This window comes from Sus scrofa, chromosome 12 (assembly GCF_000003025.6).
Source record: "Sus scrofa isolate TJ Tabasco breed Duroc chromosome 12, Sscrofa11.1, whole genome shotgun sequence".
NCBI lineage: Eukaryota > Metazoa > Chordata > Mammalia > Artiodactyla > Suidae > Sus > Sus scrofa.
The window spans coordinates 10936075-10952664 of record NC_010454.4 but is presented as its reverse complement, the minus strand read 5'-3'; the positions used below and the strand labels follow the sequence as shown (position 1 = coordinate 10952664).

The 16590-nt window shown below is 42.2% G+C and overlaps 1 protein-coding gene across 2 annotated transcripts in view; it reads left to right on the top strand.

Moving 5' to 3' along the window:
- MAP2K6 (mitogen-activated protein kinase kinase 6) overlaps positions 1-16590 on the top strand; it is a 127173-nt gene that overhangs the window by 65953 nt on the left and 44630 nt on the right. The window contains exons 1-2 of one of the 2 annotated variants that reach the window (XM_021068116.1): positions 11005-12013; positions 13440-13506. Coding sequence is in view for 1 of the 2 variants with exons in the window: in XM_013980816.2 (XP_013836270.1) it covers positions 13440-13506 (67 nt within the window). In the remaining variant the exon portion in view is untranslated. Of the gene's footprint in view, positions 1-11004; positions 12014-13439; positions 13507-16590 lie in introns of those variants that run through there. The other variant, XM_013980816.2, reaches the window with a different exon arrangement.

Below are 16590 nucleotides of genomic sequence, written 5' to 3'. Positions count from 1 at the left end.
TGGGAACCTCCATATGCCGTGGGTATGGCCCTAAAAAGACAAAAAAACAAACAAAAAAACCCCAAAGTCCTATCATACACCACAGGAAACTATATTCAATATGAACCATAATGGAAAGAATAAACCATAATGGAAAAGAATATGGAAGAATGCATATATATGTATAAATGAATTATTTTGCTGTACAGCAGAAATTAATACAACATTGTAAATCAACTCTGCTTTAATAAAATAGATAAATAAACCAAACAAGCAAAAAAAAAAAAAAAAAAGCACCTGCCCAAAATAGCAGTGTAGCTGACCTGGCAACTTTCAGTATTTATTTATTCAACATGTATTTATTCAGTGGCCCTGACTATGTTGTTTTTGGTCCTTCAACCCCACTGAGGTAGATGTGGCAATTCCCACTTTAAGGATGAGGCTTGGATTAATAGCTTCTTAAGCTGTTACAGCGAATGAGTGCTATGGCTTGGTCCCTTCCCACAAGGCCTCTTTTTTTACAGTGCTGTGTTGAGTTGCTTTCCAATTTAACCATTTATATGAGAGGGTACTTCCTGCAGGCCTTCACCCTGCTCCCCAGTAATGAAGACGTGGGAACACTGCCATCCATAATATGCCACTGAAATCAATCCAACTGAAGAAAATCTTATAAAATTACTTTATCCAGGGATCATTATAAATTATCTCTGCATCTTTTTGGTTAGCCACGAAAACTAGTTTTGGGGAATTGTATAGGTAACTGATAAGGCATCCTGGAGCATACTGAAATTGATGCCTTTTACTCCCATTTCCGGTCCCATAGGTAGGCAGATCATTTTATGGGCACGGTAGGGAATTTATGTACAGTTGACCCTTGAACAACATAGGGATTGGGGCGCTGACACCCCCGCCCCCCCATCCCCTGCAATCAAAAAGCTAAATATTACTATCTCTGCCTCAAAAACAAAGGAACAGAAAAATAGCTCACCTAAGAGCCGGAAGCTGAACAGTTTGAGAAGAATCAGGACTGATACCGTAGGTCTTTTGAGTCCACTTATTGTGATCTCTAATTGAATACAAACTTTCCCCCACACTTAGTTAATTTAAAGAACTTAAAATGAAAATACAAATACTATATTTACTGGAAAAAAATGCCAGGATAGGTGGATCCACGCAGTTCAAACTCGTGTTGTTCAAGGGTCAACGCTGTGCTGTTTTTTTTGCCATTAGTCTTAGAGATGAACTGATTTACATGTTTCAAGGTGACTGCCTGGAACAATTTCTAGATCTATTACCTAAGACTGGGGAACTCCACTTCTCTGGCACCCTGAGTTATGGCACGGCCTGAAGCGATATTTGCTAATTATGGTAAGATGTGGGGCCCAAATCCTTCTACAGGACTGTGGAATTTTCCCCTAAAGGTTCTGTGAAGATCTGAAATAGTAATGAAATATGAGTAGATTTGCATAAAGACACCTCTTTAAAAAACAAGTTGTTTGCTTTCTCCTTTCAGAAAACCTCACATTTAAATTGTGTGGTTTTTCTTGAAGGTATTTCATAGTCTTTTTTTTTTTTTTTTTTTTTTTGTCTTTTGTCTTTTTAGGGCCGCACCCGTGGCATGTGGAGGTTCCCAGGCTAGGGGCTGAATCAGAACTATAGCTGCTGGCCTACACCACAGCCACAGCAATGCCAGTGTCTGCGACCTACACCACAGCTCATGGCAACACTGGATCCCACTGAGATAGGCCAGGGATTGAACCCGCATCCTCATGGATCTTAGTTGGGTTCGTTAACCACTGAGCCACGATGGGAACTCCTCTTAGTCTTTGTTTTTTAATCAACCATCCTGAACCTTTAATTAGCAGTGTCACCCATGGGAGATGCACTGATCCAGCAAAGTCTGTGGCAGAATGAAAGACAGAGGTCACACGTGGAATTTTTTTGCCAGGCTGTGGTTTGTCAAACATGACTCTCAAAAATGTCCAGCTTCCCCAGAGAGAAAAGTGAGAGATATTTCAGAAACAACCATGGCTCGGAAGAGTATCCTGAGTTTTTTCGGGCTGGAGGATTGGAGTGTCAGAGTGAGGAATCCTGCCCTATTTTCTGAGATTGTTTTGGCCCCAGTTCCTTTATCTTGTTTCTTGTTGGCAGGGGACATGAAGAATTTCAGAATGTGCCACAGGCCTGGGGAAAGGATGCACTTCTTCTTTATGATTTTTCCTCCGAGATGGCATCCAGTTAGAGAGAAATGAAAGGAGGCCAGCATCCTCTCCTTTGTTCCAGAGAAGGGCATCCTCCCAGGACCCATTTACCAATACCTATTCCTTCTCGTTTGCATTGGATTTCCTAACTTTGTTTCGATCCCATGTATTGTCAAGTCAAGGACTTTTCCAGATGTTTCTTGAATCCATGGATTAATGGACTCTAAGTTTCTACAACCTTTGACCATGCAGGACCCCAGGATGCTCAGGAAAGGCTAGTGACAGAAGCAGTGGAGAAGGAAAGAGAGTGAAAATGAGGTGGTGAAAGAAAGAAAACAGATAGGGAAGAAGCAAGACATACATTTATTAGAGAGCATGGCAGCTTGGGTGTAACGGGAAGGACACTGGCTCATTTCAATAAATGGTGCAAAAGGATTTGGTAACATTCAGTGTCCATTTCTAATACAGGGTTACCTTGTTTGATTAGGCTTCACTTTATTGCTCTTTGCAGATATTGAGGTGTTTTTTTTTTTTTTTGCAAATGGAAGGTTTGTGGCAACCCTGAGTCGAACAAGTCTATCAGTGCCATTTTGCTCACTGATGGTTAGCAATTGTGAGCAATAATGTATTTTAAATTAAGGGATGCACAGTTTTTTTAAGACATAATGCTATTGTACACCTAACAGACTACACTATATTATAAACATAACTTTAATATGCACTGGGGAACCACAAAATTTGTGTGACTTGCTGACTTGCTTTACTGCAGTATTTTCTTTATTGCGGTGGTCTAGAACTGAACCCACACTATGTCTAAGGAATACCTGTAGTGTACTAGTTTCTTGTAGCTGCTGTAACAAGTAACCACAAGTTAGGTGGCTTAAAACAACATCATTTATTCTTTCACATTTCCAGAGGCCAGAAATCCAAAATCAAGGTGTGGGCAGGTCAGACTCCCCCAGAGTCTCTGAGATAAAGAATCTATTCTTTGTTTCTTCCGGATTCTGGGAGCCGCCTGCTTTCCTTGATATTCTTCAGACTGTGGCTGAATCACTTCAGCCTCAGCCTCCATCTTCACAGCACCTGCTCCTCTGTATGTCTCATCTCCTGCAGTCTCCTGGTTGTAAGGACACTTGCGATGGCATTTAGGGTCCAGCTGGATAATCTGTGATAATTTCCTCGTCTCTGAATCCTACTGTAATCACATCTGCAAAAACTTGACCATGCTCATATTCACAAGTTCTAGGGTTTAGGATATGGGCATCTTTGGGGGCCATGATAAGCCCATCTCACTTGTAAATATGAATAGCTCTATGTTTCTTTGGTCAAACAGAATCTAACAGCAGCGTGACTTGGAGTTCCCATGTGATACAGCAGATTAAAAATCTCATGATGTCACTGCAGTGGCTTGAGTTGCTGCTTTGGCACAGGTTTGATCTCTGGGCCTAGGAACATCCATGTGCTGCAGATGAATCCAAAAATAAAAAAATAAAAGCAGCATGATTTTTTTTTTAAAGTGAAAAACTAGAAAGAGTTCTCTTAAAGTCAGGGTCAAGCAAAGATAGCCTGAATATTTAATAACTCTGGCACAGCAGCCAATGAACTTATGTAAGAGGATTATAAAAGAGGTATAAATATTAAAGATATGTTAACTCTCTAAGAAGAGGTATGGATCAAGAACTTTCTTGTGTATTTCTTCGTATCTTTTAGTCTTCGAGTATCTGGTTGAATCAAAGTTATGACATAGTTTTCCTTGGCTAAAAGGGATGTGATCATAGTGCTATTAAAATCATGATCTTAGAGCAGAGGGAAAAAAGAATACACTTCTCACAAGAAAAAAGAGGCAGCTCTTTTACAATCCCTCTCTTTTAACTATTAAAAAAGAGTTTTCTGTGACTCAGGAGCTATTTAAGAAAGCCTTTATGTTTTGGAAAATTTCAAACATACTCAAAGGCAAACCTAAAATGAACCACCATATATCCATCACTCAGCTTTGACAATTACCGACTCTAATCTAGGCTAATCCTGTTTTATGTATATCTCCACCTCACCCCCACATTATTTTGAAGCATATCCTAGAATCACATTATTTCATTTGGAGATCTTTCAATATTTATCTCTAAAAGTGCTGTTTTTAAATCTAACCAAAACTGAGTATGCACTTTGAAAAGATCAGATACATCACTAAATTTCTTTGCAACCTCCTGCCATGTTTTTATAGCAAAGTGTTATTTTTAACACTTTATGGCTACATTTCCTTTTAATGAAGACTCATGAATGAAGCAGCATATAAGTGAAGAAGGAGGTGAGCCCAGACAGTGGGGATTCCCCGTCTAACCACCACCCGCCCCCTGCCTTCGCTTAGCCCCAGACCACAACGGCAGGGCGGGCATGGGCTGCGACTGGCTTGTAGGTTCTTTCAGGAGCACAAAGTGGTTAACATGACCAAGCAGACTTCAGCTCAAGTGGGTCTGAAAAAAGAACTTTAATCCCATGAAGCTCTCAGAAAACCCTCCCGAGTGCTTTTATTCTTTGAAAATAGGACCTTTTCTGAATGAGTGGAGGTGCTGCCCTGCACACACTGGTTTTTCTACTTGGGCACATGCTTGGTGTCCTCTGCTGAGTCTTCGTTCACCTCCCATTCTCTCAAAATGTTCTTGCCATGGCTACCTTCCTTTCATCCTTTTGCTCCTCTCCTCTCATCTCCCTGCCTGTCTCATTTGACTTTCTACTTCTCTGTCACTTCCAGATTGATACTTTCTGCCCATCTCTTTCTTAAATTCCATCTGCCTCATGTCCCTCCAGCTTATCCGTAGCTCATCTGAGTTGGAACTCACTATCTTCTACCTCCCATTCAATTGGCCTGACTTTGCTTTTTTTTTTTTTTTTTTTTTTTCTTACAGTCACACCTGCAGCATATGGAAGTTCCCGGGCTAGGGGTCGATTCAGAGCTGCAGCTGCCGGCCACAGCCAGAGCAAAGCCAGATCCTTAACCCACTGAGCGAGGCCAGGGATCAAATCCGCATCCTTGTGGATACTAGACAGGTTCTTAACTCACTGAGTCAGGGAAACTCCATGACTTTCCTTTTTCACTGAATTTTATCTAGATGTGGAAAAGCCAGATTACTGCTACAACTTAGCTGCTTATCTTCGACACCTTGTATCCAGGAAACGACCACAATCTATAGATTTTGCCTCTGCAAAGGTGAAGCAGCTTATTGATTAGCCAAGTTCCTGTGGTCTCTGCCTCTTACTTCTTGGGTGGAGTGCTTCCTCTGTACGTGGGTAGGCATAGGGTCTGCCTTTGGAGAGCTTGCATCCTAGTGGAAGAGATGGGTGATCAGATGGGTTCGATCAATCCATGTAAGAATGAAGACATGAAGATAAGTGTAGAGTCCTGTGGCCACAGATGAGGGGCATTTATTGCATGATTTTCATGGAAGGCTTTTTGGAGAAGAACATGCTTGAGCTGCGTGTTGAAGGTGACCAGGGCGAGAGGCGATAACATTCCAGGGCAAATGTGAGCAAAGACCTGAAGGTTGAGACCACCAAGGGTGTACCTAGATTAGTGGGTGTGTATGCATGGGTGTGTATACAAGTATTATGTGTGTGTCCCACAGCTTCAAAACAGCCTGATTTAGATTAATCTTGTTACATGACTTCTTGGGAAACATAGCTGACATGGCATGGCACTCCTTTACTGAAAAACATCAGTGATTTCTCCTCCTAAATCTGAAAATTAAAAAATTATTTTTACAGACTTTATCTTTGGCTCCAACCTGCCCTTCTAGCCTTCTCTCTACCAGCATCCTTCACTTTGTCCAAAGTAGACAATGCACAGCCTCTGAATACATTAAAATGCCTTTCACCCACCATTGCAAGCTCTTCCTTCTCCTCCTGGAATCTCACTGCTGCCTTCCCATGTTCTGATTGTCACAATCCTACCCATTATTTTGAAAATCTTTCTATTATGGAAACACAATATACATCTAAGGATAACCTGACCCCCTTGCTGTACAGTGGGAAAATAAAATAAAAATTAAAAAAAAATATATATATATAATATATATATATATATAGGCATAATAGTATAGTGAGCTGTCGTGTACCCTCAAATTTTACCATTTATCAAAGAACCACCTAAAATACTACTTCCTCCGTGAGACCATTTGTTTTCCCACTTCCCTTGCCTGATTCCCTCTCTCCTGCTTCGAACCTCCCGTGCATTTAGGGTGAGATACTTGTATGGCACATCATGCATGCTCTCTGATATTATAGGAACTGGTTTGTATTAATCCCTGACTCTTTCAAAGCGGTATTTGTGGCTTGATGAGCTTTTTGTTCCTTGCAGTATCCACTTTGGTGTATTATTGACAGTCTCAGCTCAAAGCTTTTTGTTCCTTGCAGTATCCACTTTGGTGTATTATTGACAGTTTCAGCTCAAAGCTACAGTGAGGGAACTTCATTTGGAATTTCTTACTGGCCAGAAAGAACTGTTTGGTGATGGAGGAAATGACAGAAACTGGGGGAAGGTGACCATGTCATCATAAAGAGAGAAATGGTTTAAAAAAAAAAAGAAGACATTAATTTGACAAGGGGTTCTTGAACCTGACTAGAGGTTTTAAAAAAAGTGATATAGCCACGTTGGAAGACAGTTTGCCTGTTTCTTACAAGGATAACATACTCTCACCATGTGATCCAGCAGTCACACTTCTTGTGTTGACACCAAAAACATATGCACAGATGTCTATAAGCAGCTTTATTCAAAACTTCCAAAAGCACCAAGTGAATGGATTAATGAACTGTGGTAGATCCAGACAATGGAATATTATTCAGTGCTATTAAAAAATGAACTAATTAACTACACACACACACATATAATGACTCTAACTATATGACATTCTGGAAAAGACGAAACTATGGATATAGTACATAGAGCAGTGGCTGCCAGGGGTTGGGGGGAAGGAGGCAGAGCACAGAGGATTTTTAAGACAGAGAAAATACTCTGTATGATACTATATAACAGTAGATACATAGTGTACACTTGAGGAAACCCATAGGAGGTACAACATCAAGAATGAACGCCAGTGTAAAAATAGGACCCTAGGACCCTGGGTGTGTCTATAGAGGTCGATCATTTGTAACAAATGCATCTGTCTGGGGAAGATGCCAATGTGAGGGAGGCTCTGCAAGTGTGGGGACAGGGAGGCATGTGGGAAATCTCTGTACCCTCCCTTCAATTTTGCTGTGAACCTGAAACTGCTCTAAAACGTCCTTTATAAAAAGGATGAATTTTGAGGGCTCGCTCCCAGAGGTCCTGAGTCTATAGAGCTTAAGAAGTTCCTATAGTCAATGGGAACCAAGAGAATATGATTCAAGACTGATGAGATGTTTGAAAAATGTCATTTTCTCACAAATAATGTAAGAGAGGAAGGAACAGAGGACAGCATCTGAAGAAACAAGCTGCCCTTAGAGCCCTTAGAGGGGATGTTCTCTTTTGTTCCTACTTTATTATTAGAAATTTTTTTGGCTGTGCCTGTGGCATGTGGAAGTTCCTGGGCTAGGATCAAACCCGAGACACTGCAGGGACGACGCTGGGTCCTTAACCCCCAGTGCCACAAGAGAACTTCCATTCCTGCTTTAAAAATACAAGCACAAGCATGGAATGGAGAAAAGAAACTACTATTTAGTGAGTACCTACTATATGCTAGACTTCTTCACATATATTATGCCCACTGAATCTCTTACCAGAGTCTCTCATCTCCAGTTTGTAGGTGTGGAAACAGTTTAAGAAATATTCTCAGGAGGGGGAAGGGAGTGGGACAGATGGCGAGTTTGGGGTTGGTAGACGCAAACTATTACATCTAGAATGGATAAGCAATGAGGTCCTACTGTATAGCGCAGGGAACTCTACCCAATCTCTGGGGTAGAAAGGACGGAATATAGTATGAGAAAAAGAATGTATATATATGTATAACTGGGTCACTTTCCTGTACAGCAGAAATTGGCACAAACTGTAAATCAACTATACTTTAATAATAAAAAAAGGAAACATTCTTAGAGTCACAGTGTTAAGTGACACAGCTGAGATTCAAAATGAGGTCTTACTGATGCTCAAGTTTTTTTTGAAGTGTCATTGATTGAGAGTATTACATTAGCTTCAGATGTACAACAGTGATTCAACATTTTTTACAGATTATACTTTTTTTTTTTTTAATCTTTTTTGCTATTTCTTGGTCTGCTCCCGCGGCATATGGAGGTTCCCAGGCTAGGGGTCGAATTGGAGCTGTAGCCACCAGCCTACGCCAGAGCCACAGCAACGCGGGATCCGAGCCGCGTCTGCAACCTACACCACAGCTCACGGCAACGCCGGATCGTTAACCCACTGAGCAAGGGCAGGGACCGAACCTGCAACTTCATGGTTCCTAGTGGGATTCGTTTCCGCTGCGCCACGACGGGAACTCCAGATTATACTTTTTAAAAATATGTGAAGGCCTCAACACTAAAGTTCTAAACAGCCGAAAAAAGAACAAGTATTCAGTCAACAAACACTGATGGATGATGTAGAGGCAGTCAGCAAAATTGCTACTGTAACTGAATGTTTATGGGGGAGAAAGGTAACAAATAAGTAACAAGTATATCTAAAAGCGAATACATAAATGCAGAGTAAAGTGATTCGAGATTGTGAGAAAAGGTATGAGAAATATAAATGGAAGACGATCATGCAGATCTCTCTTATTTTAGGTAGAGTGGACATTTAAAACTGAAATAGTAGGTAAAATATTGTGTCTGTGGAGCTCCCTGGTGGCCTAGAGGTTAAGGATCCTGCATTGTCACTGCTGTGGTGAGGGTCTGATCCCTGGCCTGGAAATGTCTGTATGCTGTGGCGCAGCCAAAAAATAAAAATTGTTGTGTTTGAGATGCCAGCATGTGGAAGCTGCAAGGTGTGGCTTGTGATCCCTAACGAGTGTTCGGGAAGGCCTGGGAGGTTCTGTGGGGGTGTGGGATGAAGTGAGCTGAATTTGGAACACTGAAGTTCCTGTCCACAAGAAGGCCAGGGCCCTTTAGCAGAAGGACACGAAGGTAAAGGTGAGGTTTCAGGGAATTCATCTGTCTGCTTGAAATAAAAAGGCACGTTTTCAAATAAGCTTGGCGGCTTTCCGCCTCTAAATTTTATGCAGTTCCGAAGAAATCTGACACACGGGTTGGAGTGGCAGTGGTGGGTGAGATCGAGTGGAGTGGGGGACGAAGTGTCTGTGTCCACCTCTCTATGGCTGTGGTCAAGCTCCAGCTTTCCCCCGGGACTCCCTTCCTCCGCCCTGCTCCGTTGGTTGCTTCGCCTCTGATCATGGCGATTTAATAACATTTAATGACACTTCTCTGCCGATTTCAGTGCCAGCTACCCTTGGAACTTAAACCTACATGCAAGTATTAAGGCGAGGGCAGCCAAGGCCTTCAGGTTGCCAGTTACTTGGCTGGAGATCCCATTCACGTTGGGAAACGGATTTTTAAAATAAATGTGGCACTGGGAGCAGAGCCATCCTTTTGTAAAGCTGTGTCAATAATTGTAAACCCTCCTAATCAAGCCCCCACTCCCCCAGCCCCCGGCCAAGCTGACAAATATTTAGGTGCCAGTGTAGCCTCCTGGTGCCACCTTGTGTTGACCCTGTGGGCTTCTCTTGCTGTTTGACTTGGCACTGGAGCACGATCTTCTGTTTTATGTAATAAGGCACATGAGAGAAGCTCTTTGTGCTTTGCTTCTCTGAGCGGGTGCTGAGCAAGAAGTCTTGTGTACCCCGTCATTTTCAGTACGGTCAGAGCTAGTGAACATTTCTGTGGCTTGGTAAATGTTTCCTAACTCCTGGCAAGGGCTCCCCAATGCCCATGCCATTTTGCTCTAGGCTGGGATCATAATGACCCAGCTTTGGTTTAAGATGAATTTTGCAAATAGATGTGTGTAGTGGGACTACAATATTTTCAGAGAAAACAGCCATGAGTATGACATGGGCTGATGTAACAGAGTACCACATATACTTAGTCGGGCTGGGGAGGTTTCTACCCTTTGCAGATTGTACCCATAAGAGGACAAATCTGGTTGGAATCTGCAGAAAGAGACAGAATTCTCTCATTCTGAGAAGGCTTGTTAACTAGTGTGTGATATAACAAAGAGCCTATTTTTGATATATATTTCATTTTTGTTTTAGGACAGCAAGAGAAAAGGCCATTTATCATAGATAGCCACTTAGTTTCGTTATTCATATGGCTCCCTCGCATTAATTTTTTTTTTTAAGCCAGTGTTAAATGTTAGAGTCAGGTATTTCGAAGGGGAACAGATTGCTTTGAAAGAAACACAGCTGGAAACGGACCACATATTGTTTCCTTCCTTTTAAGAAGTGAAAGAGGCATTTATAGAAAGGCTGGGGGATGCTGTACTATCCAGCATGACTTTATGGATTCATTCCCTCAAGCCTGGTTAATGATTAATGTCGCACTGTGGTGTCCAAATGGACCCACTTCCCTTCTCCCTTCCTGAAGGCAGAGCTTCCCCAGGCACAATAAACGTGCAGAGGTTTGGGGCGCTCTGCATCGGAGAAGGGGGTGGAGTCTGTGCAGTTCTGTTTCACTCTCCTCAAGTGTGGTCTTCGGAGCTAAGGGAAGAATGCCTCCTGTGGGGTTTTCTTCTGCTTGCCCTCCTTGCAGCCTTGGAAACCTCGTCAGAGTCACTTCTGCCAGTGACTTACTGGGCGACTCTTTCCGTGATGGGCAAGTAAGTGTATTATGGACTGTTGGTGTGTGCCTTTGTGATTTTTGTTTTATTTGATGTACTGGAAAATAAAAAGTGAAGGCAGGGTGTTTTCTAACAGTGTGATTCAGCTAGGCTCTGTGTCTCCTGGAATTCTTTCTTATTTTTGTCAGAAGAGAGCCAGAGGGTCTCCTCTTCCCACATCTAGGAAGCTTTATTTTTGTTTTGGTTATGTATTTCTTTAGTCTCTGTGCCAAAACTTTTCTCTCTTTTGCTATTTCTTTGTCTAGACATTTTGACAATTTGTTGACTTGTAGTTTAATGACTGACTGCTATTAACGAACTACTAGTAATTCGTTTCTATGGTGTCGTAATTCATTGCTAGGTTAGTTTTTCAAAGGTGTTTTTCTGCATAAGTCGCTATTTCTTGTGACATCTTAAAGAGCTGAGTTAGAAATGAAGAAGAGAGAGGTAGGAACTTAAAGAGTAATATTTGCTTTCGGCTTGCTTACATGGCATCTGGGGAGGCTTTTGCAGAATATGTTTTAGTTTCCTTCTATTTTGTGTTATCTGGGATAACGACGGGGTTCTACCTGTTGGGAGCACCTGAATGATCTGTCATCTGAACTGGTGTCTGTTATGTTGGGATCTGGACAGGTCAACACATGCTCATTCCTTTCTAGAGCATCTCATTTAAAATACCTTCCCTGTCTGTTGGATTGAGGCCAATGGATGGGAACTGTTGGGTTGGCCACCTCTCTATATGGATTCCCATAGTCAGATCCGGCACTGTGTGTGCCTCATTCTGGTACAGGGGACAGGTCTATGTACTGTCGAGAAATGATGCACTCAGTGACATGGGCTCAGTGGCCATCTGAGCTCCAGGAAGAGCAAAGTAAATGGTGAGTTTTGAATTCTTATAAAACGCAGAGAGAAGTCCAAAAGAGAAGAGAATGGAGAAAACCAGTGACAAGGAAGGTGGTTCTGAAAGGCTTTCTCTATGTTGATGACTGACAAGCATATTGCTCCCTGGCTTTCGACAACTTGGCAGACTTGATCTACATTTTGGATTTTGAAGGCCCAGAAAAAGGTCTCAATTGTACATTCTATTGGGCTGGGATAATACAGCTAATTCTGTTCCTGAATATCTGAAATGGCTTATTTTCTTTAACGAGATTGTATAGATCGTTCCTCTTAGTGGTTATAATTAACGGCTACTTAAGAGGTGCTCATATCAGTCCAGGAACGGAGGCACCGATGTTACTACACTGCTTTATGATTGGAGATATCAAGGGTCAGATGAAAAGCGACTGGGGGGCGGTGTCCCTTGATGAGTGAAGGAACCAGATGTAATCCCACCCCCCCATCCCGTTCTCTCTGGTCACATCTAATCTTCATCCATTTTGGACTAGAGGGAAGCCCGGAGACCTGGATTCGGATTCTGACTAGGTCAGACTAGGTTGTTGGCTCTCTGATGTTGAGCAGTCACGGACATCTTTGGATGTCGTGTTCCTGCAAGGAGGTTACGGTGTTTGATAAGTTTCTACGCAGCTTCAGAATCTCCCTTCAGGGTCTTAACCAGGGTCTGGGTCGGCCCGCTGTGCTCCCTGCAGTGCAGAGAAGAGGGGAGAAAGAAAGTAAACCCATGTGTGTTCGAGCCTGCTCAGCTTTGGCTCCCCCCATCCCCTGCCAAGCATGAAGACATGCAAGATCTCTTTAGGGGAGGAAAATCCCAGGCTGTCACAAGACTGGTTTCTCTGATGGCTCCTTGAGCTGGCATTTCTCAGTCTATTCTTTTTAACTCATCAACAAAAGCATGTGAGCCAAGCTCTCTTGTGGTTTCAGCCCAGGAATGATGAACACATCAGCGACGTTCCCATCTGGCCCCCTAAGAAGCGACAGCCTCCTTGCCTGAGCCCATCTGTTATCTTAATCCTTTCTGGAACAGGGCAAATGTAAATAAATATTACTCTACCCTTCTCTTAGGTGTTTCAGCTTAAGGCAGGTGGTTGAGAATGGGCAGGGCCCAACAGTGGAAATGCATGTTGTATTCTACCTCCGTGGTTAACTCTATCAGTTAATCACAGATCAATTTAGAAAACTGGTATACTGAGATAAGGATGACTCCAGTTGACTGACGTCATAAAGGAAAAAACCAAACAGACCTGACACCAACACCGTGTACCATTCCCAGTGTTGTGTACAAGAAAGAAAAAAGGTTAGAAAGCTAAACTCCCAACAGGGAGAAAAGGGCGGTCTTCCTAGGGAAAGAGGCTGACATTTCGCCCTGGACTGGTGAAGAACCTCAACTGTGACCACAGTCTGAGTTTGGGAAGCTCTGCTCAGCCTGGGGATTGGGTACTTGTCACTCACAGACATGCTGGGGAGGGAGCGGAGTTCTGAAAGGGGAAGGGAGACCTGTGTTCCCAGGTCCGTCCTTTTTTCTGAGGCAGTGCCTGTCCCTGAATCCTGCTGTGCTCTAGAGCTTAACTTTATCCTTCTGTCTTTCCCCATAGGCAAGAAGCGAAACCCTGGCCTTAAAATCCCAAAAGAAGCATTTGAACAACCTCAGACCAGTTCCACGTAAGTTGGCGAGATCATCCTCTTAATTCAAAGGCTTGTACTTTACACATTTCCAGGGAATGGGAGTTCCTTTTTGGACTGGTGAGCAACACCAGTAACAGTTGGGAAAGAGAGCCCTTTAAAGCGGGAAGCCACATATTATTCATTATTCTGAGACTTGAAATAAGTAATCAGATTTGGTCAGTCTATTATTATTGTAGTTGTTGTTATTCTTATGGCCACACCTGCAGCATATGGAAGTTGCCAGACTAGAGGCTGAATTGGAGCTGCAGCTGCCAGCAGCCACAGCAACATCAGATCTGAACCATATTCGCAACTTGCACTGCAGCCTGCGGCAACGCTGGATCCTTAACTCACTGAGCAAGGCCAGGGATCGAACCCACATCCTCACTATGTTGGGTTCTTAACCCACTGAGCCACAATGGGAACTCCTGACTCAGCCAGTCTATATGAAATGGGTAGCTGTGAATTCAGTGTCTCATACTACTGGTTGGCTTAAAATTGAACAAATACATTTGGCAAATGGGGACCTGTGTATATCCATAAAGGTCCCTGGATGTGGACTTTTTGCCTGTCCCATATAAATCTGAGCAAACAAGCAAATCCCTGAGAGAGCCACCACTATGAAACTTGGGTTGAGGTGGAAAGATGGTATTTGGTGAGATCTCAGCATCCTGACACCTAAATCCTGCCTCCTATAAACAGAAGGCAAAACAAGGACTGTTTTTAGCTGAGCCCTTGGTCCACGTCCTCTATGAGCTCAAGTCCCTGGCCTCCCTTTGTTTCTTTGTCATTCTGTGGGTTGGAGAGGGTGTTTCCTGCCCAGCTGGGGGTATGACCACCTGTTGAAACATCTGCATGGGAGGAATGGAAATTCCAGGAGGAGAAAAAAAAAAAAACTATAACAGAGATACTACAAAAGCAGAGCGAGTAAAGACAGGCCATCCCAATTGAATTTTTTTTTTTTTTTTTTTTTTTTTTTTTTGCTTTTTAGGGCCGAACCTGCGGCATAAGGAAGTTTCCAGGCTAGGGGTCAAATTGGAGCTACAGCTGCTGGCCTATACCACAGGCACAGCAAAGTGGGATCTGAGCCACAGTGCACAGCAACGCTGGATCCTTAACCCACTGAGTGAGGCCAGGGAACGAACCTGCATCCTCATGGATACTAGTCAGCTTCCTAACCCGCTGAGCCACAACTGGAACTCTCTGTTGTTGTTTTAATGTTAAGTTTAAAGAGTTCTTTATATATCCTAGACTCAAAGTTTGTCAGATACGTGATTCAAGAACACAGTCTCCCAGTCTGTAATGGGTCTTTTCATTTTTCTCTTTCGATGAAGTCTAATCTTTCTGTTTTTCGAACACTGTAAATCAGCTATGATAGAAAAAATAAAAGTCATTAAAAAAAATCTTTGTTTTTCCTCTTATGGATTATGCTTTTGTGTGTGTGTGTCTTTTTGCCTTTTCTAGGGCCGCTCCTGCGGCACATGGAGATTCCCAGGCTAGGGGCTGAATCGGAGTTATAGCCATTGGCCTACGCCGGAGCCACAGCAACACGGGATCTGAGCCACATCTGCAACCTACACCACAGCTCACGCCAATGCCATATCCTTAACCCACTGAGCCAGGTCAGGGATGGAACCCGCAACCTCATGGTTCCTAGTTGGAATTGTTGACCACTGTGCCACGACAGGAACTCCTGGATTATGTTTTTTGATGACAAATTTAAGAACGCTTTGCCTAGTCCTGGGTCCTAAAGATTTTTTTCCCATGTTCTTTCCTAGAAGTTTTATGGTTGTACATTTTAGATTTAAGTCTTGTAATACATTTTAATTTTTGTACAAAGGTATGAGGTTTAGATTGGGCTTTATTTTTTTGCCAATGGATTTCTAATTGCTCCAACATCATTTGCTGAAAAGGCTCCTCCATTGAATTGCTTTTGCTCCTTTGTCAGATAATAATTGGGCACATTGGTTTGGATCTATTTCTGGATTCTCTGTTCTTTTCCATTGATCTGTGTGTCTGTCCTTTTGCTGGTATCACACCATCTTGATTACTGTACCTATAGTAAGCCCTAACATTGGGAACAGTGATTACAACTTGTTCTTCTTTTTCAAAACTATTTTGGTTATTCTCGGGCTTTCCTATATCATATTAGTTTTAGAATAAACGTGTCTATGTCTACAAATAAACTTGCTGAGTTTTTGTATTTTTATTTTTTGGGCTGTGTTTGAGGCATGTGGAAGGAAGTTCCTGGGCCAGGGATTGAACCTGCGAACCTCAGTCACAGCAATGACTCAAGCTGTTGCAGTGAAAATGCCAGATCATTAACTTGCTGGGATACAAGAGAACTCCACTGTTGAGATTTTTGAGGTTTTTTTTTTTTTTTTTTTTTTTTTTTTTTTTTTTTTTTTTTTACCCTAGAGATCAATTGAGGGAGAACTGGCATCTTTACTACACTGAGTCTCCCAGTCCACGAATGTGGTAGATTTCTCCAAGTATTTAGATTTTCTTTGATTTCTTGCATCGGTATTTTATAGTTTTCATCATATAGATTCTCTACATTAGTTTTTGCTAGATTTATACCCAAGTGTTTCTTTCTTTTTGAAGCAATAAAAACTGTCATCCACTTTTGGTTTTGATGTCTACTTGTTCATTGTCAGTATTTGGAAATGAAGTTGATTTTTTAGGTTGATTGCATAAAACTTAATTATTAGTTCTAGGAGCTTTTTTTTTTTTTTTGTAGATACCTTAGTTTTCTGTGTAGGCAGTCACACCTTATGCAAAAAGAGAGAGTTTTATTTCTTCCTTTCTTGTTTTCTTACCTTATTTCAGTGAATGTTCAGTACTAGTTAAATGAGACCGATGAGGTCAGGCAGCCTTGCTTTGCTTCCCATTGTAGAGGGAAAGCATTTAATCTTTCACCAGTAAGCATGATATGAAGTCTTTACAGATGTTGTTTATGGAGGTGAAGAAGTTCCTGTGTGGTCGGAGTATACTCAGAGTTTTTATGATGAATGTGTGTGTTGAATTTTGTGGAGCGCTTTTTTGTGCATCGACTGACGTGATCATGGATTTTTTTTTCTT